This window comes from Phaseolus vulgaris, chromosome 1, assembly GCF_051622355.1.
Source record: "Phaseolus vulgaris cultivar YP4 chromosome 1, ASM5162235v1, whole genome shotgun sequence".
Lineage (NCBI taxonomy): Eukaryota > Viridiplantae > Streptophyta > Magnoliopsida > Fabales > Fabaceae > Phaseolus > Phaseolus vulgaris.
In genome coordinates, this window is record NC_143498.1 from 1,521,305 (window position 1) to 1,547,998 (window position 26,694).

The window sequence follows — 26,694 nt, forward strand, 5'->3', positions numbered from 1 at the left end:
ATTTAACAATACAACACTTCCCAAACAACTATTTAAAAAATAACTGTCAAATACAACTATCGACAACAAGCTAAAGAAAAAAAAAAACAGATTGAATTTTGAAATTAAATAGAGGAGATCATTTATAAGGATTTTGAGTTAATAAGTTATTTTTGCTTTTTTAGTGTTGAGTATAATAAAATTCTAAACATAATACGCATAAAAAGTTTAATAGTTAATTTTGTATATTAAAATACTAATCTTTATTAATTTCATTCTTCATTAATAATAAAAATTAAATTTTAAGTTTAACTGAATATTATAAAGGTGAAGTGTAGATAATTATTTTAAGTTTAGATGTTTTATCTTTTTTGTATACTTGAATTGAAGAGATCAATGATAAAGATACTTTTATACCTAATCAAATATTTTTTTAATACGGTATAACACTTGACTTATACACCGTATATACATGCAATCTTTTAAATATTTTTATTTGAAGCGTACCATATGCAACAGAATGAGAATTCTCTAAATTATCCATCAAAATATAATTTATTTACAGAAATATAAATCTAAATCCTAATACAGTTTATATATTTATAAATACGTATTATTATTTTTAACAGATAAAGAAATAAAATATTTATCTTATGTAATACACATCTTATAACAGTAATTAACAAATAAAAGGTATTAATTCATGAAATCAGGAATCAGGTGCACTAAGATTCACTGTAACAATATGAATGTAAGGTGATCTTATGGTTATTTTGATATAAGATAGAATGATAGTTTGAAACAGAGGAGGAGATGAATTTAGCAATATAAAAGGAAAGGGAAAAGAATACGAAGGAAGAAGTTGTTGTTGTTGTTTATGCTCTGAGAGAGAGAGAAAGGGTTCTTGTTCAACTAAGATCCGTTTCCCATCTCATTGAATCCAGAAAAACCCTAACTCATATTTAATTTCAGTTTCATCAATTTCACCCTTTTCCTTTTCACTATTGTAATTATCGAATTGCTTTGTTTTTTCACTTCTTCACTCATCAATCTTTTTTTCAGTCTCAGAATACAAACACACAACACACAAAAAAACTACAAACCCTAATCATCAATGGTTACCACTGCCAAATCTTCCAACCACCACTCCTCCTCTACTCCTCCCTCCCCCCTCCACCCTTCCGATCCCAACTTCCCGCCAAAAAACCTTCCCTCGCCCTGGGCTCAAGTCGTTCGCGGTGGCGACCCCGAATCGCCGCCTGCTATTCACCAATCGCCGCCCTCGACGTCATCCTCCTCCTCGTCACTCATTGCCGACCACCCCCCGTCCTCCGACTGTTCTCCCAAGGTCATTCCGGCGTCGCCGCCGCTCGACAATTCTAACACGGTTGGTGTTGCAGATAGCTCTGATGGCGCTGAGGACAATGCTGATCGTTCTAAGAAACCCGTTTGGAATAAGCCCTCAAACGGCGTCGTCGTGGAGACTGGGCCTGTAATGGGCGCCGAATCGTGGCCCGCTCTGTCTGCTGCATCTACCAAAGCTTCTGTTAAATTGCCAGCTGAATCGTCGTCCAAGACCGTTGCTGATGGATCACTCTCCACTTCTCAGGTTTGGTTCATATACATCATGCCCTAGTTCTCTGCTTAGTGCTGTTTTTTTTTTCTTGCACTGTAAATTCTGTATAGTTTTTTTTTTTAAATTATGAAAATATAGCAATAATATCCCCAAGTATAGAATTATGTCTATGGATATTGCTTCCTATTTGCAAGAGTCTATGACAACGAACCCTTATATATTGTTATGTATGTATAGAAGAGAGCATGTCTTGGTAAGGAAGAATTTAAAATCAATATTCATAATGGTAAATGGTGGGTGCTGGGTATTGTCTGTTGGCTGACCTTCTTGTTATGTATGTTGTAGGGGCCAGTGAATTCACAGTCTCCTCAGAAACAAGCTACTACTACTAATGCAAAACCTAATTCTGCAACAAATTATAATGTGCCTGGCAGACAAAGATCGATGAAGCGGGTAGGTGGTAGTGGCATTGTGTCTGGTCCTTCCCAGGGCAACTTCTCCAATCCTCCTCCACCACCGCCACCACCACCACCTTTTCCTGTTTACCATATCCCACCAGTTAGCTATGGTATGGTACCGTTTGTACCTGAGCCTGCTCCAAGAGATCATTACCGGAACAGTAACTGGGATCATAGACCAATGATGGGGGCTTTTGTGCCTGGGATGAATGAATATCGTGGTTCCTCTCACAGGGGTTATTTTGGGCCTCATCCACGAGGAGATGGTTCCTCTTCCTATCGTAATACTTACGGTAGCAGGCATGATCAAGATCGCCGAAATTACGGGAATACCAGAGACACTTTTGTACCTCAACCAAGGATGCCTCCTAGAGGATTACTGAGGCACCCACCTCCTAACTCTGCTGCTTTTGTGGGCCATCAACCCATTGGACCATTTGCTAACCCCATGGGTTTTTCTGGTTCGTTTTTCTTCTTTGTATCAATTGTCTTGGTTTAAAATAAAAAACAAACTAATGTTTTTCTTCTTTTTCCATTTTAGAGTTTTATTACTATCAGCCAGTAACAATGGAACAGTTTACGGGTATGCCTTACTTCACGCCCAGCCCTCCTCCTACAATCTTTCCTGCTGCTGAATCTCCTCTCTCCAATAAGATAGTCCGCCAAATTGAATATTACTTTAGGTAAATTTGATATGTTAATTATTTAGACAGTTAAGAAATATTCATTCATTCTCGATTTGTTTTTTGCAGTGACGCTAATTTAGTGAGGGATGAGTTTTTAAGGTCTAAAATGGATGAACAGGGTTGGGTTCCTGTTACTTTGATTGCAGACTTCCCTCGGGTAAGTTATTTGTGCTCGGTTAAAAAATACTTCCTGCATCTTTTATGTGATCCTTTTAATGTTGTACTTCTTGGTTATAATTTAGTAAATCACTAAGTCTATGACTTGAGGTAATTCTGTAGCAGTTTTATTCTTGTTTTCTTAAGATTTTTGCGGTTGAGGATTTTCCTTACACAATTTATTTGGCATCAATGTTTTGGGACACTTTTGCTTATATATTACTACATTGACTATATCTCTCTTCAGGAAAGATTAATTTTTCTCTTTGAAGTTGATTATGTTATATATTCTGTCTGTATGAAAGTAATGCTGTTCCAGGTGATCAGTAGAATACGATGCATATGATGGATTGAACTGTTGGGTTGAAATTTCTGAGTTGAATATGGTGCATATGATGGATTGAACTGTTTAGGATGACTATGTGCTTTTGTGAGCTTTAGACCTCAATTTTGCCTTGATATCTCAGTATTAAATATCTGTATTGCTGCCAGTATGGATGGTTGACTCCTTGAGCGAACCTGGACTAGTGGCTAGGTGCTTGAGTGAGGTTTAGATCTGGTATTTGTTCTGGGCCTTATACTTTGAGATTTCTATGCTACGGGATACATGATAAAATGACTTTTTTTTATTGATATCCTACTTTAAACATGCACCAGGACAAACATAGTTCATTGCAATTAGTCTCAATGATGATGGCTGTTGCAACTAGGTGGACAATATTAGTAGACACAAACATGACTAATTTTACGGAATCCAGATGTGATAGTTATTGTATCATCTAGAAAAATAAAGGAAACAATCACATCATCAATATTGTCAGTGATCATGTGTTAGTTTATGATGTCTTATAGAAAGTAAAGGACACACAACATTAATTTTGGAGTTTGGATGTTAAAATAAAAATATGGATTCCTTTTAGGGTGTGACAAATACAATAAGGAGATAAATAAGATCTCAAAGAATGTAAACTTTCTTAGTGATCATCAGTTTGTTTGTAAAATCACACAAACATGAAACAGAGCTTTGATTGTTTATGGTATGATCCAAGTGAACTAACTGATGTTTATTCTTTTAGATCACTTAGTCTTTTTTTAGATTTGACTATTTTCCAAATGAAAATGTTTAATATTTATTATCACCTGATCAGTTGTATGACCTGCTACCATGGGTGACAAGTGATGAAATTGGATTTTCTGAAAAGTCTCCTGTTGTATTCGTCCTCCTACTCTGTAACTTTGAATCTGACGTATAAAATGTTGATCAATTATGAAAGATATTGATCAATACTTTTCATTATTAATTATTGTTGACATCTTCCCTTGAACTTATTTGTTTTTGTGCACTCAATATATTTTATAAGTAGGATATGAGAGTGTGGAATGTGATTAGAGACATATTGAGTGGGGTTGAGAAGAAAATGGAGTGAAATCTTTATTATTTATTGAGTAAAATTTCTGTTATTTGAGATATTCTTCTAAAGAAAGTGAAAGATTATCGTTGAAGATTTCAACTTCATTTATTAATATTCGCAAATACTTAGCACTTCTGCTTTGTTTTTGCTCTATGGACTGTCCTTTCGCAGGTTAGAAGTCTTACAACCAACGTTCAGATGATCTTGGATTCTATGAGAACTTCCACAATAGTGGAAGTGCTGGTAAGTTCTCCTATAATTTTACTGTGTCAATACTTCATTAAGTATTTTGTACTTGCATATATCTTGTTAATTGTTTTGAATTTAATCTATTTTAATTTGTTTTCTTCTAACTGCAGGGTGACAAGTTGAGAAGACATAATGAGTGGATGAAATGGGTGTCCTCTACTAAAACACGGTCTGGATCTACTTCTACTTCATCTTCTCCCCGTGGCCCAAGATACAATAACTTGACAGCTAATTTTCAAGCTATAACCCTGGAAGAAACAACAGTCCTGTAGAACTGCTACAGGAGGTAGCAGCTCAACTGTATTTAAATAATCTACCCAGACCAGATTTATTTTCTTAACCTTTTTGGGGTCCAATATTCAAGCACATGATCTTAGGTTTATTTTTTTGGAGGTGAAGGGAATGGAGACTGTGATAGTTGATTCTTTCAGCAGTCTCGATTTTGATAGTAATTTTGAGTGAAGTAGTGGAAGGAAATAAGAATTATTCACAGTTGTTATGGTAAAGGAGAAAAAAAGAGAAAAAAACTAATTACAAAAAATAACTTCAAAATTTTGATTGAGGCTGATTTAAGTAGGTAATTGGTTTGTATAGCTTATATTTGATTTGTTGAATATTTCCAAATTTTTTTAATGATTTATGGTAGATGGTGTAAATAATGTCTCTTATTTGTAATGTCTTAGTTTTTGTTTTTATTTATTTAGTCTGTTTTTTTATTGGTGCTAAGAGCATTGCAGGTTGAGTTATAAGATTAAGACTTGAGTTTTGTGAGTAATAAAAATCAAAAATATTTTTTTTTGAAATATAAATTTCTTTTAACAATCAAGCTAGAATCTTTTAAGATATTTGTACCATCTGTAATATATAGAGATGTTCTTATTTCATAATTTTCATGTGGTTAAATTGTAATTTACTTTTTCAATGTACTAAGCATTTTCTAAAATTTTAATTTTTTGTTTTGTATTAGTAGACTATGGCAGTAACTGGTATTTCATGTAAAAATAATAATATTTTTATTAAGGATATTATTAACCTATTTTTTATTTTGATTTTAATCTTCTGTTAAAATTAATTTAAATCATTAAAGTTATGTAGGACTAAAGTGTCCATGTAAGACTATGCTCAATTTTTATTATGCAAGAAGATGAAAGCATTTTATATAACTATTGATGTAATTAACTTCTATAATTTATTAATTATTAATATATCTATAATATGAATATAGGTATTTATGAATCTAATATACTTATAAATAAAGTTTTATTTAAAAAGGTTAGTAACTATATTATATTAGATTTTTTTTTTATTTTGCAATAAATTTTTTATTCATCATTCTTAGGATTAAGAAGGTTCATTTCTATGCAAAACAGTTTGAATTTTTTTTGAATTGAATACTCATCATTTTGATTTAAAATTTGTCGCGTTTTGTTCCAAATTTTGTTGAGACTCTTAAATAAAACTTCAACAAAAATTCATTTTGGAAAATTCTTCGCGCTATCCTCTTTTCATATTTTTGAAAATTTTTCATCCTCTTTGCAATTTTTCCAGAGTTCATATTAGGTTGATTTTTTTTTTCAGAGCTCATATTACGTTGAGAAAAACCGAAAAAAAAATACACACAGATACTTCCATATGTTGTTTGCATTCGACTAAGGAGGCACATCAAAAAACAAAACACAAAAAAAAAAGATATGACGAGGAACATCCAGGATGTTCTGTTTTAGAAAAACATGTTTTTCAATTTTGTTTCCTCTCGGTCTGGGACTTGTTACGCCTTATTTCCTGGGTGTTTTGATATGAAATTTTTATCTGACATTCCTTTTTGTGTCTACTCAGTTGTGGCCAAGGTTTGAGCCTCAAATTCGTTCCATAAGCTTTGCAATGAAATTTTTATTCGTCACTGCCAAAGCCGAAAGGAAGGTTCGCCTCTGTGTGTGAAATTGTTTGATTTTTTTACTGACTAAATATTCAACTGTTTGACCTGAAATTTGTCACGTTTTGTCCCAAATTTTGTTGAGACTATTACATAGAATTTCAGCAAAAAATCTTTTCGGGAAAATTTATCAGAAATTTAGGCAACTTCAAAGCTATCCTCTTTTTAGATTTTTAAAATCTGGCCCTAGTTTCTGCAATTTTTCCAGAGCTCATATTACGTTGAACAATTTTGAAAAAATTCACATAGGTACTTTGACATGTTGTTTGCATCCGACTAAGGAGGCACATCCAAAAATAAAATACAAAACAAAAAAGATATGAGGAACATCCAGGTAGTTCTGTTTTGAAAAAACAAGTTTTCTAATTTTTTGTTTCCTCTCGGTTTGGGACTTATTACGCCTTATACCCTGGATGTATTGATCTGAAACTTTACCTGACATTCCTTGTTGTGTCTACTGAGTGGTGGCCAACGTTTAAGTCTCAAATTCGTCCCACAAGTTTTGCAATTCGTTACTGCCAGAGCCGAAATTTGTTGTGTTTTGTCCTAAATTAAGTCAAGATTCTTACGTGGAATTTCAGGAAAAAACTATTTCGGGAGAATTTTTCAGAAATTTTGTGCAAACAAAGGCTATCATCTATCGAAACTTGTGAAATTATGCCCTAATTTCTGCAAATTCATACTAGGTCCGGATGGCGCTGAAAAAAATCACACAAGTACTTTCATATGTTGTTTGCACCCAGGTAAGGAGGCACGTCCATAAACAAATCACAGAAAGAAGATACGGGGTAGAAAATCCAGGACGTTTCGTTTTCGAAAAACCGGTTTTGTTCACTCTTGGTCTGGGACTTATTGCGCCTTACTCCTTGGGCATTTTGGTCTGAAATTTTTACCAGACATTCGTTACTGTGTCTATTGAGTTTTGGCTGAGATTTGAGCCCCAAATTTGTCGCACGAGATTGACAATAAATTTTTTATTCATCACTGTCAGGCCTGAAAGGAAGGTTCTTTTGTGTGCGAAACTGTTTGATTTTTTTCGTGGCTGAATACTCATCCGTTTGACCTGAAATTTGTCGCGTTTTGTCCCAAATTCAGTGAAGATTCTTACGTGGAATTTCAGGAAAAACCTATTTCGGGAGAATTTTTCAGAAATTTTGTGCAAACCAAGGCTATCCTCTACTGAAACTTGTGAAATTTTGTCCTAATTTCTGCAATTTCATCCTGGGCCCGTATTGCGATGAAAAATTTCACACAAGTACTTTCATATGTTGTTTGCAACCAGGTAAGGAGGCACGTCCATAAACAAATCACAGAAAGAAGATACGGGGAAGAAAATCCAGGACGTTTTGTTTTCGGAAAACCGGTTTTATTCACTCTCGGTCTGGGACTTACTGCGCCTTACACCTTGGGTATTTTGGTCTGAAATTTTTACCAGACATTCGTCACTGTGTCTATTGAGTTTTGGCTGAGATTTGAGCCCCAGATTCGTCCCACGAGATTGGCAATAAATTTTTTATTCATCACTATCAGGGCTGAAAGGAAGGTTCGTTTTTGTGTGTGAAACTGTTTGATTTTTTTCGTGGGTGAATACTCATCCGTTAGAGTTGAAATTTGTCGCGTTTTCTCCCAAATTCAGTGGAGATTCTTACGTGGAATTTCAAGAAAAAACTATTTCGGGAGAATTTTTCAGAAATATTGTGCAAAACAAGGCTATCCTCTACAGAAACTTGTGTAATTCTGCCCTAATTTCTGCAATTTCATCCTGGGCCCGTATTGCGATGAAAAAATTCGCACAAGTACTTTCATATGTTGTTTGCAACCAGGTAAGGAAGCACGTCCATAAACAAATCACAAAAGGAAGATACGGAGAAGAAAATCCAGGACGTTTTGTTTTCGGAAAACCGGTTTTGTTCACTCCCAGTCTGGGACTTACTACGCCTTACTCCTTGGGTATTTTGGTATGAAATTTTTACCAGATATTCGTCACTATGTCTATTGAGTTTTGGATGAGATTTAAGCCACAGATTTGTCCCACGAGATTGGCAATAAATTTTTTATTCGTCACTGCCAGGGTTGAAAGGAAGGTTCGTTTGTGTGCGAAACTATTTGATTTTTTTCGTGGCTGAATACTCATCCGTTGACCTGAAATTTGTAGCGTTTTGTCCCAAATTCAACGGAGATTCTTACGTGGAATTTTGGGGAAAAAGTAATTCGGGAGAATTTTTCAGAAATTTTGTGCAAACCAAGGCTATCCTCTACTGAAACTTGTGAAATTTTGTCTTAATTTCTGCAATTTCATCCTGGGCCCGTATTGCGATGAAAAATTTCACACAAGTACTTTCATATGTTGTTTGCAACCAGGTAAGGAGGCACGTCCATAAACAAATCACAGAAAGAAGATACGGGGAAGAAAATCCAAGACGTTTCGTTTTTGGAAAACCGGTTTTGTTCACTCTCGGTCTGGGACTTACTGCGCCTTACTCCTTGGGTATTTTGGTCTGAAATTTTTACCAGACATTCGTCACTGTGTCTATTGAGTTTTGGCTGAGATTTGAGCCCCAGATTCGTCCCACGAGATTGATAATAAAATTTTTATTCATCACTGCCAGGGCTGAAAGGAAGGTTCGTTTGTGTGTGAAACTGTTTGATTTTTTTCGTGGTTCAATACTCATCCGTTTGACCTGAAATTTGTCGCGTTTTGTCCCAAATTCAGTGGAGATTCTTACATGGAATTTTGGGGAAAAAGTAATTCGGGAGAATTTTTAATAAATTTTGTGCTAACCAAGGCTATCCTCTACCGAAACTTGTGAAATTTCGCCCTAATTTATGCAATTTCATTCTGGGTCCGTATTGCGCTGAAAAAATTCACACAAGTACTTTCATATGTTGTTTGCACCCAGGTAAGGAGGCACGTCCATAAACAAATCACAGAAAGAAGATACGGGGTAGAAAATCCAGGACGTTTCGTTTTCGGAAAACCGATTTTGTTCACTCTCGGTCTGGGACTTGCTGCGCCTTACTCCTTGGGCATTTTGGTCTGAAATTTTTACCAGACACTCGTCACTGTGTCTATTAAGTTTTGGCTGAGATTTGAGCCCCAGATTTGTCCCACGAGATTGGCAATAAATTTTTTATTCATCACTGCCAGGGCTGAAAGGAAGGTTCGTTTGTGTGGGAAACTGTTTGATTTTTTTCGTGGGTGAATAATCATCCGTTTGACCTGAAATTTGTCGCGTTTTGTCCCAAATTCAGTGGAGATTCATACGTGGAATTTCGGGAAAAAACTATTTCGGAAGAATTTTTTAGAAATTTTGTGCAAACCAAGGCTATCCTCTACCGAAACTTGTGAAATTCCGTCCTAATTTATGCAATTTCATTCTGGGTTCGTATTGTGCTGAAAAAATTCACACAAGTACTTTCATATGTTATTTGCACCCAGGGAAGGAGGCACGTCCATAAACAAATCACAGAAAGAAGATACGGGGAATAAAATCCAGGACGTTTCGTTTTCGGAAAACCGGTTTTGTTCACTCTCGGTCTGGGACTTACTGCGCCTTACTCCTTGGGCATTTTGGTCTTATATTTTTACCAGACATTCATCACAGTGTCTATTTAATTTTGGCTGAGATTTTAGCCCCAGATTCGTCCCACGAGATTGGCAATAAAATTTTATAAAATCACTGTCAGGGCTGAAAGGAAGGTTCGTTTGTGTGCGAAACTGTTTGATTTTTTTCGTGGGTGAATACTCATTCGTTTGACCTGAAATTTGTCGAGTTTTGTCCCACATTCAGTGGAGATTCTTACATGGAATTTCGGAAAAAAAACTATTTCGGGAGAATTTTTCAGAAATTTTGTGCAAACCAAGGCTATCCTCTACCGAAACTTGTGAAATTCCGCCCTAATTTATGAAATTTCATTCTAGGTCCGTATTGCGCTGAAAAAATTCACACAAGTACTTTCATATGTTGTTTGCACCCAGGTAAGGAGGCACGTCCATAAACAAATCACAGAAAGAAGATACGGGGAAGAAAATCCAAGACGTTTCGTTTTTGGAAAACCGGTTTTGTTCACTCTCGGTCTGGGACTTACTGCGCCTTACTCCTTGGGCATTTTGGTCTAATTTTTACCAGACATTCGTCACTGTGTCTATTGAGTTTTGGCTGAGATTTGAGCCCTACATTCGTCCCACGAGATTGACAATAAATTTTTTATTGATCACTGCTAAGGCTGAAAGGAAGGTTCGTTTGTGTGCGAAACTGTTTGATTTTTTTTTGTGGGTGAATACTCATCCGTTTGACCTGAAATTCGACGCGTTTTGTCCCAAATTCAGTGGAGATTCTTACGTGGAATTTTGGGAAAAAGCTATTTCGGGAGAATTTTTCATAAATTTTGTGGAAACCAAGGCTATCCTCTACTGAAACTTGTGAAATTCCGCCCTAATTTATGCAATTTGATTCTGGGTCCGTATTTGGCGGAAAAAATTCACACAAGTACTTTCATATGTTGTTTGCACCCAGGTGAGGAGGCACGTCCATAAACAAATCAAAGAAAGAAGATACGGGGAAGAAAATCCAGGACGTTTCGTTTTCGGAAAACCGGTTTTGTTCACTCTTGGTTTGGGACTTACTGCACCTTACTCCTTGGGCATTTTGATCTGAAATTTTTACCAGACATTTGTCACTGTGTCTATTGTGTTTTGGCTGAGATTTGAGCCTCAGATTCTCCCACGAGATTGGCAATAAATTGTTTATTCATCACTGTCAGGGCTGAAAGGAAGGTTCGTTTGTGTGGGAAACTGTTTGATTTTTTTCGTGGGTGAATACTCATCTGTTTGACCTGAAATTTGTCACGTTTTGTCCCAAATTCAGTGGAGATTCTTACATGGAATTTGGGGGAAAAAGTAATTCGGGAGAATTTTTAATAAATTTTGTGCTAACCAAGGCTATCCTCTACCGAAACTTGTGAAATTTCGCCCTAATTTATGCAATTTCATTCTGGGTCCGTATTGCGCTGAAAAAATTCACACAAGTACTTTCATATGTTGTTTGCACCCAGGTAAGGAGGCACGTTCATAAACAAATCACAGAAAGAAGATACGGGGAAGAAAATCCAGGATGTTTCGTTTTCGGAAAACCGGTTTTGTTCACTCTCGGTCTGGGGCTTACTGCGCCTTATTCCTTGGGCATTTTGGTCTGAAATTTTTACCAGACATTCGTCACTGTGTCTATTGAGTTTTGGCTATGATTTGAGCCCCAGATTCGTCCCACGAGATTGGCAATAATATACTTAAGAAGGCTAGTGATAATAATTTTTATATAATCACATTACAATTTTTAATATTATTATTTTAATATTTTTTATATCATTTAATTCAAATTTATTTTTTATTATATATATATTAAACTCATCAGATCAATTGTATACAACTTTAAAGTTGTGAAACTATCATTTTTATAATGTGAAAGAGAATAATTAACAGGAAAAAAACCAGAAGAGGTTGTAACATTGGAACTCCTAAGAACAGAAGAGACCACAAACTTATAAGCCTTCTCAGTTGGATGAGCAAAATCCCAGAAAACGTAAGAGCTAGCATCTGAACACACACTCAAAAGGGTACATGCCTCTGACTCTCCGAATAAACCAGACCCACAACACGCTTCTCCAACATCCATAAACCCTGAAATAATCATGTAACAAAGTAGCTAACTTAATTACTTCATAATCAATGATGAACAATGCTAATTTGGTACACAATTAAGTTAATCATATTCAATTAACAACGTTAATAGTGTATGGAAAATGACCTTCTGACAGAGGATTTTGTATTAGATTAAGCAGAGGAGTGTAGACATCGATGAACCTTATGTCAAAATTGGGAAGGTCTGATCTGATGGAGTTAACAGCTGATGATAACTTTCCATTGAAAAACTGTGCTTGTTGATTCACAATTGGTGCACAAATCCTTAAGGGTCCTCCTGCTACAGTTCTACCTCCAGGCAAACACCCTAGTGGTAATGTACTGAGTACAAACACTCGTCTTGCTCCAAGTTCATATAAACTCTTCAAGTTGTTGCAATCATATATAATATATCAAAACTTATGATGTTGATGTGATGCATAATATAAATTATGAATGATGCAATCCTAGCTTTCATCTTCAATTCTAGATCTTCTTCTTGTTTTGATTTGAATATCTTCTAGGGATGATGAAAACTATTGCGGAAGCATGAAGAGTTGTAGAAATTTGAAAGATGTGAAAATCATGACGGTGAATCTAAATGAAATTAGGTAACACTTAGTTTTTAGAGTGAGGTTAGGTCAACACTACTAGGAGGAGTCTAGAAATTTGTCTAACAAGAAGATAATTCTAGAAAAAACTTTGAACAAATAAAAGTGTCTCAATTGGATAACATTTCATTACTCAAATAAAAAACAATGAAGAAGATCTAGAAATGAAGATGCAAGATAGGATAGGATTGCATAATTGAATCTCTTATTGTAACATGTTTTTGTGAGTATTAATGATAAAATAAATTGAAGGGGAGATGAGAAACCTTGACGAAACTTGAAGCCCCTTCAACCAAGGTATTGGCATAAGAAGAGAAAGGCTGCAATTGTCCTAAGGTTGCATAATAAGTGAAGGCAATGTCATTGTTGCCTGCTGAAATCAGGTACAAGCTGTTGGATATGATATAAGATGCTCTTTGCTGTCCCACAATTGCCCTTAACCTTCCTATGTAGTCTTTGAACAGTCCCAGCTGAGTTGATAGCGATAAAACTCCCTTCTCACACACATAACACAGTCAACAACACAATCTCAAAATGTCAAACCAGTTAAAAGTTGATAGTGATTTTTAATAAAGTTTAAATAGTTTATGTATTAGTAAGAAAATGAAAGTGAGGTCATCAATAATTTTACTCACCTGATATTTATTAAGAAATAGACTTTAAATCTAATTCAACCTCATAAAATCGGTTTATGAGGTGATATTTGCACTCATTTATATACTATGAAATGCTCTAATTTCTAATCGAAGTGAGATCTCCAACCTACTCTCCTTACGCCGAGAGTGACAGCTCGTGCGTGAGACATTATATTATGGATGGTACGCTAACGGTCCGATAGCGGGTAGTGTAAATGAAAAAAAGAACTAAGTGAGTGAGTTACCTGTAGTTGTGAAGTTAAACTGTCAATCCCAGATCCACCTGAAGCAAAGCTTACACCAGTTGGTAGGTCTTCTGTCCTTAAGTTACTGTCTAGATATGCTGGCAATGTTGCATTGATTCCCAAAGCCTCAGCTACACAATGTAAACACTAATTTCTTCACATTCAAATCATATTCTATGAGGAGATTCAGAGTTCACCACATTTTGGTTAATTCATTCCATTACAACCTATTCTTCTGATACTTTTTTAACTATAGTTGGAATTATTCTTCTAAAAAGCTTTTAATAGAAAAACTCTATGTTTTATACCATATAGAGTATTCATTGGTTTTATCCAAAATTTTCAATCATTTAATATTTAAAACTAAAAACTTGATTTGAAACAATTAAGTTCAGCACCACTCCAATAAGAAAAAGTTTAAATAATCAAAAGGGTTGATCCACTTGAAAAAACTTTCACAGACTAATGTATTTGGTCAGAAAAAACAGGCACATGTTGAAAAATGTTGTGCATGGAGTGAAGAGAATGCATTGTAATTACCTATCAAATCCGAGGGATTCCTTCCATTGCAGAATCTTCCTGTAGCTATTCCTCCATAGAAATCCCTGCCATAGGGAGGATAATTGCACTTACTTAATGTTGCAAGGTTGTTATTATTTCCTGTGTCAAGAATTGAGTCTCCAAATGAGAACAGTGCAGGAATGTGTCCATTTTCAGCTGCTGTTTTGAGAACTGGAATGGCAAATAAAATGAAAACAATGAAAGTTACAAGTCTCCCCCAATGATCCATCTTCCTTCCTCACTTCTTTTTTCTTTGAACCAAAATGGCCTTTCTGCATGAGTTATGTGTGGCAGTTTATATCCTCTAGAGGAAAGTTTTGTTGACACTATCAACAGTAAAAAAAACATACATTTGACTGTTTAAATAATATAATAAAATAAAAAATAAAATATTAATTTATTAAGGTGTGAAGTTTATGTTTTTAGTCTTTGAGAGTGTTAATATATCAATATCCTATCCTCCATACAACTCAGATAATAGAAACTAAAGTCAAACATATTTAATATATTATAATGATAACAAATAAACATAAAATATTATCATTAAGTCAACTTAGAATTCAGGAATCAATATTAATATATTTATTGGATTGTTTGATGCATCAATTAAAGTTTTGAAAATTGTTTTATCAGTCATTTAATGATTTAAGGAAACACAATAAAGATGAGTGGATCTCTTATCCATAGGAATTAATTATCATTACTTAGTGATAAGTGAAAAGGATAATATTTACTCTTTTTTTTTTTTTTACTTTTTAGCAAAATACTAAATATGATTTTTTGAGATTTGAGAAAAAAGGGAAGGTGTGGTTAGTAGTTTACAGAATAGATAGGATATTTTAGAAAGTAATGGAAGTGTAAAGTAGGCTAAAAATAATAGACTGAGACAATGTTTACTATTAAAAATAAGATATATGATTGATATTTTTTTTTGTAAAATATATATAATGGTGTTTATTTATGGATGAAAATAATAATAGACAGAATAGTATAAACTATAAGTTTAGGGCGTTACATTCAACATTTTCCTTCAACATCTTCCTTCAAGTTAGTGCATTAAATCATATATATCAAGCTTGTTACAAATATAATTCTAGGTCCGGATAAAGATTTAGTGAAAATATCTCTTAATTGATCGATCGAATTAACAAATTTAGTATTGATGTCTCTAAACACAATTTTTTCTCAAGTGAAATGACAATCAATCTCAATATGTTTGGTCCTTTCATGAATGACAAGATTTGAGCTAATATGAAGAATAGTCTGATCATCATAGATGAGTGTCATTTAATTGACTTCTCTAAATTGCAATTCTTTGAGTAACTCTTTAAGCTCACAAGTAATTGAAGTCATAGTTCTATATTCCGTTTCAACACTAGATTTTGCCACAACATTTTGTTTCTTGTTTTTTCAAGTAATTAAATTATCACCAATAGAAACACAATATTCGAAAGTGTATCTTCTACCATTCAGAATATCTAAATAACATACAACTCTAGTAAAATTATTGTGACGACATAACAAGTTTTTTCTAGAAGAACCTTTAATATATTTTAATATATGAGTGAATGCATTTCAATGATTAACTCATACTGAATTAAAAAATAAAATATATAGACTTAAGAAAACTCAAGATAGTTTTTTCTTAACATTAATATTTAAATGTCAAAACTAAAACAACAAATTAATTTATTATTTCAACTTAATAATAATGGTTATATCAATGTTGCATTACATTATTGGGTTAAATAACTAAACGTTATTAATAGAACTTAAAATAATAATTACCATATTTGTATGAATTAATTATAAACACACTTTTTTCTAAAACTAATATTAATTCAAAGAGTGAAATGTCAACTCTATGATGCATGCATTTTAATCACACTCACTTAATTAATTACTCATCATAAATTTATTATAGATATAGATATTAGATAGAATATTTGGAATATTCCAATTTATATAAAAAAAATTACACTTATTAAATTACTATGTAATTTATAAAATTTCTAAACGGGTATTGAATTGTCTTACTTTTCTATCCACCCATGACATCTTCCATCTTTTGTTATTTTATTACCAAAAGAGAAGATAATAGAGAATTGTTATTCTATCAACAATGTCACCACTTTTATCATACAAACTTGGAAGATAATAGAGAATTGTTATTCTATCAATAATGTCACCAATTTTATCATACAAACTTGGATGAAAAATAACATAAGAAAACATTTAGGGGAAATATAGCAAAGAGTAAGAGATTGGAGAAGATCTTAAATTTATTATCCATAATTGAAAGTAATACACATGGAAAATGTGGAAGGTATGTAAGATGGAAAATGACTATAAAATTCAAAAGTAGTGAACAATCACATAAACAACTCGAACAAATTCAAAATAGCAATTCTCTTTGCCATCATATTTAATATATAATTTATTAATATAATTTATTTAGACAAACTTCTCATAAGTACTTCTAAGAAAAAGAAATAAGAAAAAAAATTAAAATAAATTATCCATAAGTTAAAATTAATTTATATATAAACTAATTTATAGAAATCATTTCTTATAATTTTATTTGAGACAATTTTTTAACTTATGTATAATTTATTTTAATTCATATAAAAAACTATTTATTTTTCTCAAAAATACTTTGAATGAAATTTGTCTAAATATATCCTTATTAATATTGTAACTTATTATATGGGGAGCTCAAAACAATTGATTCATGTACTTTTTAAGAACATGACTCACTAACTTTCTGTAAACACCTTCTGTTGGATGATAACTGTCCCAAAACACATATTCTGAAGCATTAGAACAAGTAGAATCCAAAGGATTGCATAACACTGCAACCTCTAGTTTCCCAGTGCCACAGCAACCTCTGTCCATAACTTTAAAGCCTGCAATTCAACAACTCAACTTTAGATTTTTCTCTTCTTTTCAAACATCATTACAAAAAACACATTAAAAATTATTAAATATATGAATTCTCATGAAAGAATGAATGAAACTAAGTTAACTTGGGATTACCATAATTTTGGTAATTCTGAATGATATCAAGTAGAGGGTTGTAAACATCAATGTAAACAATCCTGCTTTTGGAGGATTTGTGAAGGGAATCAAGTTCCTTTGAGAGTTTGGAATTGAACAACTTTGCTGCATCATTGTACTTTTCTGAGCACCCTCTTACCAATCCTCCAGCCAGAGTTCTCTGTGATGGCACACATCCAATAGGTGGTGCACTCAGCACTCCGATTCTACGGGCTCCAAGATTATACAGTTCCTAATCAAGAGAAACTCATATGATGAACAAGGCATAGTTGACTTCACATGCACCAAAGAAGATTTATATTAGAATGATTATGACTTATATTTGATCCTTATTGGGGGGTCAATTATTTTGTCACTTTGAGGTAATGAGTTGCTTGATTAACAAGAATCTTAAGCATACCTTTACAAAATTAGAGGCAGAGTTGACCATAAGATCAGTGTAAGAAGGAATGTCATACTGCAATATTCTGGCATGAGTAACAAAATAGGTGTTGGCAATGTCGTCACTGCCTGCCACCACCAGGAAAAGACTGTTGCCTAGGATGAAGTTTGTTCTGCTCTCTCCAACAATGCCTTTCAGCTTTCCTATGTATTCCTTGAACATGTCTAGTTGGGAAGATAATGATATAACTGACTGTTTTCACACCACAAACAAATTAGTAAACCATGGTCAATAACAGATATATTATATCAACTAAAGATTAATACATTTCATACATATAATAAGTTGGTGTATAAAACTGATCTTCTGATCTTTTTTACTTGTTTTAAATCAAAGTGTATTATATATTTATAATGAAAAATGTGAAATTGGTTTATATTACCGCTATTTCTGGTGTCAAAGGATCGTATCCTGAAGCACCGGAGGCAAAGCAGACGCCAGTAGCAAGATCACTGGATTTGAGATTTGGATCCATATATGCAGGCAAATACTCCTTAATACCCAACTCTTCAGCTGAAACTCAAGGAAAATTTGCAATTAGATACACTGTTTTTATTAGATGCATTTTCTGAGGTGTTTTTAGTGTTATTACTCTCTCTTCAAGTTAAGGTTTTATCTTGAGAGCTTACACTGACTTTCATCACAGGTTATTCCAATTTCAGCTTGAGAATAATACATCAAAATTTCATTCCACCAGGCACAAACCCTTTTGTAGAAAATGACTGACTGTGTTTCGTACCAAAAGAATGCACATAAAATACTTACTAACTTATGAGTTAGCTAAAAATTTGAAGCTTAATTTTTGTATATATAGTTCAGAGAAATCACTCGCCTTTTAAAGTGTTCTGTAATTTTCCAAAAGATTAATGATGTGAGATGAAGAATACTCTTTTTTACAGTCATGTATACATAATAATAAAAATAACTACTGATTTATTTTCTACTTATTTCACAAAAACTTTAACTTCTTATCTTCATGCACTAATTTTGTCTAAACCTTTTAAGCTTCTATCAAGGGCAGGTTTAGTACAACAGAAAGAGACAAGAATGAGACTATATATACAGTATTCTCATTCCTCCATTATACTTTTGCTGTAATTAACAAAGAAAAATCTGAGAGATGTAAACAAGACAATACAGTTAAGTTGGTGTTATCTGTTTCGTTTATTTGGATTATTAGTTTGCTGTTTTAAGTTGAGGTTGCGTACGTTTAGTTTCTTTTTATAGGTGGTGACTTTTTCTTTAAAGAAGGTGACTAGTTAAGTGAGGTATGTTTTATTTTCTTGATCTGAATAAGGATTAGATCGATTAGATCATTTCTGAAGTGGTTCTATTTATTCATTCTTTCTTACTGATAAAATAACAGTTAAGATAGAAGAGAGTACCTATTATATCAGAGGGAATTTTTCCATTGCAAAATCGACCTGTTGGTTTTCCACCCTGAAAATCTTTGCCATATGGTGGGAAGTCACACTTGACCAATGTTGTAAGGTTGTTGTTGTTGCCTGAGTCCACAATTGAATCTCCAAATGCCAACACTGCTGGAACTGAGACGTGTGGTGGCAGCTTCACCACACCCTTTGTTCTGCACCATAAACCAAATATTACTATCAAACGAAGCAATGAGGTGTGCTGCATCAGACCCATTCTTCTTGTTTCTAAATATGATACACGCAATAAGACCCTTCTTCACTCTGGTGTTATATAAAGGAACGTATCTACATGCAATAACTGCATGAGCCTTTTCTTTTTCCTTTTTATGTATCTCGTTGATTTATTTTATCAACATGTTTGGAGTGGATTACTTTTCGAAAAAAGTAAATAATGTTTCAATGTTTTCTCACAGTAAATAAATATGTATTTATTTCCGGATAAATTAAGCAAATATAATCGTGAACTATAAGTACAAAAAAAATTAGTTATCATATTTATTAAATTAAAAAATATAAAATTTATTAGTATTTATATTAATATCTAATTAATTATTTAAGTTTTAAGTGCCAATTTTAAGGACGGGTGAATTTTTAAAATATTTGAACCCATTTAAAAATAAGTATATGAAAACTAAAATTGAAAATAATCACAATGAAAGAATAAAAACAACATTAAGTCTAAGGAATAAGTTAGCAAAAATTAAGTAGAGAAAAAGGGTAGGTTTGTAAAGATATATATTAACTGTATTTGGATACGTTCACAATCATACACTAAATTATAATTGGAAAGAATATTAAGAGTGTTGATATTTTGAAATGAAATAATTTTAAAATTGTATTAATCAAATTATAGTTATAAATTAGTTTCTTTCCATTTACAGTTGTCAAAAGTAATATTTTTTTTTATGTATTGCATCAGTAAATTATTGGCATACCATTATTAGGGACAGTGCATGAAAGGTTATGAATATGGTGAGTGCCTTTCACTTATTATCTGATGCCATTAACCCAATTATGTCTTTCCTCTTCTTTTGGTGAAGTTTTCAAATTATCCTTCAATCACTTCGCTCAGATATATAAATGCTAATAATATTTCCCAATGTGTTTCTTTTTACCCCTCATCCACTTGTACGTTTCAAACTTAATACTTTCAACAGTTTCTTTTCTCATGCACAAAATATTATTTTAAGACAAATTAGTATATATACTATTTGCATGAACCATCCATTTATTAGCTAATTTTTTTTACTTTGATTGGTATTTGAGCCTCTTGTCTGATTTGAATAAAATCTATCAAAAAATATTATGTATTAGGTGGGGTACTGATAACTTTGGATTCGTATTTTGCTTTTGAATTTCTGCAGTAGTATTACACTTAAAAAAAAATCATAAAATAGAAACCAATTTTTAAATATCAAAATAATTAATTATAATAGTAACTAAATTAAAAATCATTTTAAAAACTAAATAAAAAGTTGGTTTCTAAATTAGTTTTTATTATTATTAAATAATTTTTAAATTGGTATCTAATTAGCAACAAAAGTTTTAGAGACCAAATTTAGAAACTAAATAATTGGTAGTTAAAACTTTTGTTGCTAATTAGATACCAATTTAGAAACTATTTAACAATAATAAAAACTAATTTAAAAACCAATTTTTTATTTAGTTTCTAAAATGGTCTCTAATTTAGTTACTATTGCAACTAATTATTTTGATATCTAAAAATTGGTTTCTATTTCATGATTTTGTTGTAGTGTTAATAGCTTTAAACTGATGTGTTTGTATAAGAGTTGAAATATATATGAAATATCTCTATTATTTATTTTATTTTTTTAATAAAAAAATAACCACCCACTTATTTATGCAATGTATAAATAAAATTAGTATGTTCTGGTTTGTCCTTGGACATAATAGAGCTAGCTAACTTTGTGCAGAGCCAGCTAAAGTTCATAAAAGTAAAAGGACAAAGTGTAGATTCAAAGTTGACAGATGGAATTACTTAAATCTAGTAATTTTAAGGAAAAAAAATTGGGAAGTTTTTAAGCCTCCCAGTTAATATTCACTTCTTCTACATCTGTATATTGTTTATATATGGAGTTCAGATGTTATAAATAATTCAAATATAAATTGTTAACTACTTCTTTTTGAAAGGTTTTAGTTGGAGGATAACTCATTACAATTCTAATAATAATCTTAAGAAATAAGTGTACACCTATTAGAATGGTTGAAGGATAACTAGACTTAGTTTTTTTTTTATAGTAAATCTTAACTCCAAAATTTTAATAATAATTTTTAATTAAATTATTTTACAAAAAAGTATTTCATAATATAATTATATATATATTTTAAAAAAATTGTTATTGTTATTATTATTATTATTATTCAATCGGGTGGTTGCACTTGCTCATCAAAAAGTGGCTATACAATTTAATAGTATTAAGCTGTAGTACTGTTCTCAACAATGCCTTAGATATTTTTCATGTTACCGTGTATAAATAAGAAAATATAGTAATATAGAAGAAAAAAAATGAAGTTACAAATTCAGAAAACATAATTAAGACAAAAAAATAACTTTAAAAATAACCTTAGAAATGTAAAATAATACATGTAAAAAAAACAAAAACCCTTACATTAAGTCATTGATCCAACACCCAAAAGAAAAAAAAATTGAATAACCACACTTTACCTATTACATTAAATGACAAGATCAGAACAAGAACCGGAGTAAAACTACTGAAATTGTATATTACAATCATGTATATATATGGAAAAAACAAATTATAGTATTATAATTTAGAATCCTACTTATACAATACTTTTTACCTATATATAGTATATATACACACTAACACAACTATACGAATACAAGAAAGATAGATATGTATAATCTCTAAAATGTAGGATATAGATTTATATATTATATAATTATGAATTATATAAAATAATAATTAAGATTTATATTCACAAGTATCTTTCAGTTTTTTTGTAGTTGAGAGATATTTTTTTATAATCATAATAAAAATTTATACAATAAATTTAAATTTGTAAACAATTAATTTCTTAAAATTGTGCTAAAATCGTATTATAATTGTCAAAAATTTAATAAATATTTTTTTGAATGAGACACTTCATTCATAAGTGTTCTACAAGTATCAATTGTCGGTGTTTAATACGTGTGTTCAACATTAGATACGTGTAAAAAACTGATTGGTTCTTTTCCTAAATATGCCAAAATGCACTAGTCGGGAAAAACACCTTAAGCAAATCAACATACATGGCAGGGGTGTATTATACCATAGGCTATTTTGGAACATGACTTTTATTTACAACTTTTTAGCTTAAGATTAAATTCTTCAACCAACGCATTCAGTATCACCACAAATAAGAGCCAAATTTTGATGCTCTGCCAAATTGTCAGAAACCTTTTCTTAAACTGTAAGACTATGTTTCTCTGTGTAGATACTAACATAAAACACCTTCATCGTACTTAACTCAGCCATGTTTTTATTGGTGAATCCATATTCTGCAATTCTGGATGCTTACCTCAGTTATATGCTAATATTGCATTGCACTCATTATGGATTTGGGTTCTTCTTTTTCTTTTTCTTACTCTATATTTCACACAGTCCTAAGAACCTAATTAAACTTTAGTATTTTAATTTCAAGTTAACTAAAAAAATTCCAAAATTTTACTAAGCTTTAGTAAAATCAAAATAGTTGATTCTAAGCTTTTATAAATACAAAGAATTTACTAACAACTTTACAATACAAAGTTCTGAATATGTCATGTGAATGTATTAAAAATATAAGAGTTATTAAAAGCTTTAAGCATGAGTATATATTGTGATGGTATTGCCTCTTGTGTATTATAACTAGCTATAGGTATTTTCTCATTTATATAAGGGAAGAAAGCATATGAAAAATTGTTGTGAATTACATTTCCCAACTAAGCAATGAGATAAAAAAAAGAAGATAAACATTCATCTTCTTTCCATTTAGGATTGCATTTATAAAATGACTCAAATGGATACCAATTTGCATTATTACTATAAAATAGAAAAAGATGAAATCTATAGTATAAATATACGAGCCCATTTGTGAGTATGGCTTATTTGGATCTTCTGAGAAAATGGTTCTGAAAGACACCCTTTTGTGCTTTATCTGAAAAAGTTGCAATCCTCTAGAAATTGTAATCAAGCCCAATCCTACATCAGAAGCCAGATGCAGATTAATTGATCACTGTAACTGGTTTATATATTCCTGTAGAATTTTGGGCACAAGCTTTTTGTAAACGCTTTCAGTAGGGTGAAAACCGTCCCAAAAGACATAATCCAAAACATTAGGACAAGTGGCATCCAAATGGTTGCATGTCAATGCAACCTCCAGAGTTCCTGTTCCACAACACCCTCTGTCTGCGACTTCGTACCCTGCATAAAATCATCGAAGATTGTTACAACTAAAGTGAGAAACAAGGAAGCTTGTGAATTGTAACTTCTCTCATGAACAGATTATGAAGTGAAATATGTAATGTAGTTACCATATTTTTGGTGGTTTTGAAAGATATCAAGTAAAGGGCTGTAGACATCGAGGTAAGCAATTCTACTGTTTGGAAGTTTCTGATTAAGGGAATGTAACTCTTTCATCAGTTTATCGTTAAAGAACATCATTGCATCGTTGTACTTCTGTATACATTTTCTTTCTCTTCCACCAGACAATGTTCTGTGATATGGCACACACCCAACTGGTGGCCCACCGAATACTGCAATCCTTCGTGCACCCAGTTCATATATTTCCTTCAAAGACAAGAAAAAAATTAATACATCACAGAAAAGTTATTTTTTTTTCATGTCATATGATTGAAATCTTCTCTCTGGTTCTGGTTCAGTTGCAGTCATAAGCATGGTTAAAAAATAAGATTTCACTGGTGTTTTTATCTTTCTCAAATTGATTTAATGTTAAAGGGTGAATTTGGTTCTGAAAAAGTTTGAAGAATTGAAAGTTGTGAATACCTTGAGGAAATTGGAAGCTGAGTTAACCAAAAAGTCAGAGTATGCAGGAAGATCATATTGCAGTTCTCTAAGATGGGACAAGAAGTAGGTGTTGGAAATGTCATTGGTGCCTAAAACGATGAAGAAAAAACTGTTGCTTAGGATGAAGTTTGTTCTGTTCTCTCCAACATGTTCTTTTAGCTTCACTATGTATTCTTTGAACATTTGTAGTTGACCAGATAGTGGTATTGATCCCTGGTTATGAACGAGTAAGCAAAGTTGATTAGAGGAGGAACATAGAGTGAAATTTTCTGTGAAATTAAGTTTGGAAGAGAAAAACTATGTACTGCAGTTTCTGATGTTAAAGGATCGTATCCTGCACCACCAGATGCAAAGCAAACACCAGTGCCCAATTCATCAGGTTCGAGATTTGGATCCAAGTATGCTGGAAGAAACTCTTTTATGCCCAATTCTTCAGCTGATAAAAATTCAGAATGCAACACAAGAACAGAATAAAATCTAAAACTCTTAACAAAAATATATTTTGACAACCTTTTTTAGGCGTACTATTTATTTAAATTCAAAAGGAATATTTTTTTAGAATAATAATAAAATGTTTTAATTTATATTTTTTTTTTACATGTTTAAAGACTACATATAGAATCGTGTTAAGTAAAGAATTAATAAAAATATTATATCCAAACACGTATTTAAAACAGAGTATTTGGACATGTAACAATTTTAGTATTTTTTTAAATTAGTTCAGCTTATCCCAATTAAAATATTTATTATCAAGTTCGATTATTAATTACTAAACTTTTCTATAAAGAAATTAACCAAAGGTTACCAAAGTATATATACCTAATCACACAAGTTTTCATAATTTTTAGAAGAAAGGGATTTGATTAAATATTAAATATTAAATATGTACGTTTATGATTGCATGACAGCGTAAAAGTGTACAGTGTCATTATATAATCTGTTTTTTTAGTACATATATTTAATTCATGATGTGAGATGCAAAATGAGTCCAAGTAAAAATAATTCAACACAGAAAATTTCATCACGTATATTTGTGTGGATTCAAACCAATAAAATAAACATCAAACCAACTAAATACAATTAAATTTCAGCTCGTTCAATCCTATGATTATTTTAAAATATTTGTATGTTCAAATGTAAACATTTATTTCCAATTAACACACTAACAAAAAGTGCATTCTTTATTTTACAAAATCAAAAAGTTAAATGAAACCTAGTAATATTTTTAATAAATATAAAATTAATTTTTTTTGCTTATGTTTGAATTTAAATTATTTTTTATAAATTAGTATACACAAACAAAATTAATTTGAGTTATTACAACTTAATAAATAAGATTGTAGACTTACACATACGTATAGATTTCATTCTCTTTAAATTGAATGTTTAATAAAAGTAGGACGATTTAGTAAAAATATTCCATTTTTTAATCTTTATTCAATAAAAACAAGAAAAAATTATTAAATAAAAACTAATTTTAAAAATAAAAATAATTAATTGTTATGTTTATAAAATTAAATATTGGTTTAAAGATTAAAAAAGTTATTAATATCTAAATTATTTTTTATTATTGATAAATAAGTTTTAAATTGGTATCTACTTAGATACCAAGATTTTAAATACCAATTTTAGAATCTAAACAATTGATAACTAAAACTTAGATAACTAATTAGATATCAATTTAAAAATTATTTTTTAATAATAAAAATTAATAATTTTTTTAATTTTTAAAATAGTATTTAATTTAATTAATATACAAACTAATAAATTTTTTTGTCTCGTTTTTAATTAATGATTTTTTAGTAGTAGTTAGTAGTGAAAGTTGAAAATAATAGATGTATCTGACATAATATAGTTATGGAGAAAAGCAATAAATGTTGAGAGAGCAATAGCAAACCTATGTAGTCTGAAGGAACCTTTCCATTGCAAAATCTGCCAGTAGGGATCCCTCCCTTAAAATCTTTGCCATATGGTGAGAAATTGCACCTTGCTGATGTTGCCAATTTGTTGTTGTTGTTGCCAGTGTCCATTATCGAATCTCCAAACACCAACACTGCAGGAACTGAAACATCTGCTGGAAGTTTTACAGACTCACAGCTTTTGCAGATAACAACTAAGACAACCACTGACAAAAGAAAAGAAGAAGAAGAAGAAGAAGAAGAAGAAGAAGAAGAAGAAGAAGGGAACTTCATTGGCAGAAAACTGTAGTTTTTGGTATTGCTTCTTCAGAATGACAACATGAGTATATATGTATAAACCTCGTTTGTACTTGAACCAAACAGTTGCATCTCATTTATGACAGTCATGTGTTTCAGTTTGGAGAGTGTCTCTGAAATTGGATAGAAGTGTCTGTTGGAGAGAGACTTATGAACATATTCACTCTATAAAACTGTCCTCATTCTTTTTCAATTTGGATCAACTTTTTTAACTGTCATATTGGTAGATGAATTATAATTCAAAATAATCACTATCACCTTCATAATCTAAATGCAAACTAAAAACGGATACATAAATCACACAGAAATCTTCTCAACGATGAAGCAGTTGAAACTGG

General features: G+C 31.7%; 4 protein-coding genes across 4 annotated transcripts; 1 reads left to right on the plus strand and 3 right to left on the minus strand.

Moving 5' to 3' along the window:
• The first annotated feature begins 754 nt into the window (after positions 1-754).
• Positions 755-5,172, plus strand: LOC137816313 (la-related protein 1B). The gene is made up of 6 exons (XM_068619408.2): positions 755-1,588; positions 1,901-2,474; positions 2,555-2,696; positions 2,766-2,856; positions 4,439-4,510; positions 4,627-5,172. Exons 1-6 carry the CDS (start codon positions 1,094-1,096, stop codon positions 4,786-4,788), a joined length of 1,536 nt encoding a protein of 511 aa, XP_068475509.1. The 5' UTR covers positions 755-1,093; the 3' UTR covers positions 4,789-5,172.
• Positions 5,173-11,836: 6,664 nt separating this feature from the next.
• Positions 11,837-14,464, minus strand: LOC137815334 (GDSL esterase/lipase At1g23500). Its single transcript, XM_068618479.2, has 5 exons — positions 14,158-14,464; positions 13,618-13,748; positions 13,004-13,231; positions 12,254-12,509; positions 11,837-12,126 (listed from the first exon to the last, which is right to left on the minus strand). Exons 1-5 carry the CDS (start codon positions 14,405-14,407, stop codon positions 11,837-11,839), a joined length of 1,155 nt encoding a protein of 384 aa, XP_068474580.2. The 5' UTR covers positions 14,408-14,464.
• A 1,978-nt stretch (positions 14,465-16,442) lies between these two features.
• Positions 16,443-19,349, minus strand: LOC137816315 (GDSL esterase/lipase EXL3). Its single transcript, XM_068619410.1, has 5 exons — positions 19,063-19,349; positions 18,060-18,190; positions 17,636-17,869; positions 17,215-17,467; positions 16,443-17,084 (listed from the first exon to the last, which is right to left on the minus strand). The coding sequence occupies exons 1-5, from the start codon at positions 19,322-19,324 to the stop codon at positions 16,894-16,896; spliced, it is 1,071 nt and encodes a 356-aa protein (XP_068475511.1). The 5' UTR covers positions 19,325-19,349; the 3' UTR covers positions 16,443-16,893.
• A 3,720-nt stretch (positions 19,350-23,069) lies between these two features.
• On the minus strand, positions 23,070-26,441 carry LOC137816314 (GDSL esterase/lipase EXL3). Its single transcript, XM_068619409.2, has 5 exons — positions 26,038-26,441; positions 24,446-24,576; positions 24,120-24,353; positions 23,648-23,903; positions 23,070-23,537 (listed from the first exon to the last, which is right to left on the minus strand). Exons 1-5 carry the CDS (start codon positions 26,330-26,332, stop codon positions 23,347-23,349), a joined length of 1,107 nt encoding a protein of 368 aa, XP_068475510.2. The 5' UTR covers positions 26,333-26,441; the 3' UTR covers positions 23,070-23,346.
• Between the last annotated feature and the right edge of the window lie 253 nt (positions 26,442-26,694).

What these genes read in the sequence shown, in the direction of transcription:
- LOC137816313 (XM_068619408.2), top strand. Translation starts at nt 1,094, where the DNA reads ATGGTTACCACTGCCAAATCTTCCAACCACCACTCCTCCTCTACTCCT. An exon ending in GATCACTCTCCACTTCTCAG is followed by an intron (nt 1,589 to 1,900) that starts GTTTGGTTCATA and finishes TGTATGTTGTAG; the next exon opens with GGGCCAGTGAATTCACAGTC. An exon ending in CAAATTGAATATTACTTTAG is followed by an intron (nt 2,697 to 2,765) that starts GTAAATTTGATA and finishes TGTTTTTTGCAG; the next exon opens with TGACGCTAATTTAGTGAGGG.
- LOC137815334 (XM_068618479.2), bottom strand. Translation starts at nt 14,407, where the DNA reads ATGGATCATTGGGGGAGACTTGTAACTTTCATTGTTTTCATTTTATTT. An exon ending in GAATCCCTCGGATTTGATAG is followed by an intron (nt 13,749 to 14,157) that starts GTAATTACAATG and finishes TACATTGTGTAG; the next exon opens with CTGAGGCTTTGGGAATCAAT. An exon ending in GGGCTTCAAGTTTCGTCAAG is followed by an intron (nt 12,510 to 13,003) that starts GTTTCTCATCTC and finishes AACAACTTGAAG; the next exon opens with AGTTTATATGAACTTGGAGC.
- LOC137816315 (XM_068619410.1), bottom strand. Translation starts at nt 19,324, where the DNA reads ATGGGTCTGATGCAGCACACCTCATTGCTTCGTTTGATAGTAATATTT. An exon ending in AATTCCCTCTGATATAATAG is followed by an intron (nt 18,191 to 19,062) that starts GTACTCTCTTCT and finishes CTTGAGTTTCAG; the next exon opens with CTGAAGAGTTGGGTATTAAG. An exon ending in CTGCCTCTAATTTTGTAAAG is followed by an intron (nt 17,468 to 17,635) that starts GTATGCTTAAGA and finishes TCTCTTGATTAG; the next exon opens with GAACTGTATAATCTTGGAGC.
- LOC137816314 (XM_068619409.2), bottom strand. Translation starts at nt 26,332, where the DNA reads ATGAAGTTCCCTTCTTCTTCTTCTTCTTCTTCTTCTTCTTCTTCTTCT. An exon ending in CAGCTTCCAATTTCCTCAAG is followed by an intron (nt 23,904 to 24,119) that starts GTATTCACAACT and finishes TTGTCTTTGAAG; the next exon opens with GAAATATATGAACTGGGTGC. An exon ending in TCAAAACCACCAAAAATATG is followed by an intron (nt 23,538 to 23,647) that starts GTAACTACATTA and finishes GATTTTATGCAG; the next exon opens with GGTACGAAGTCGCAGACAGA.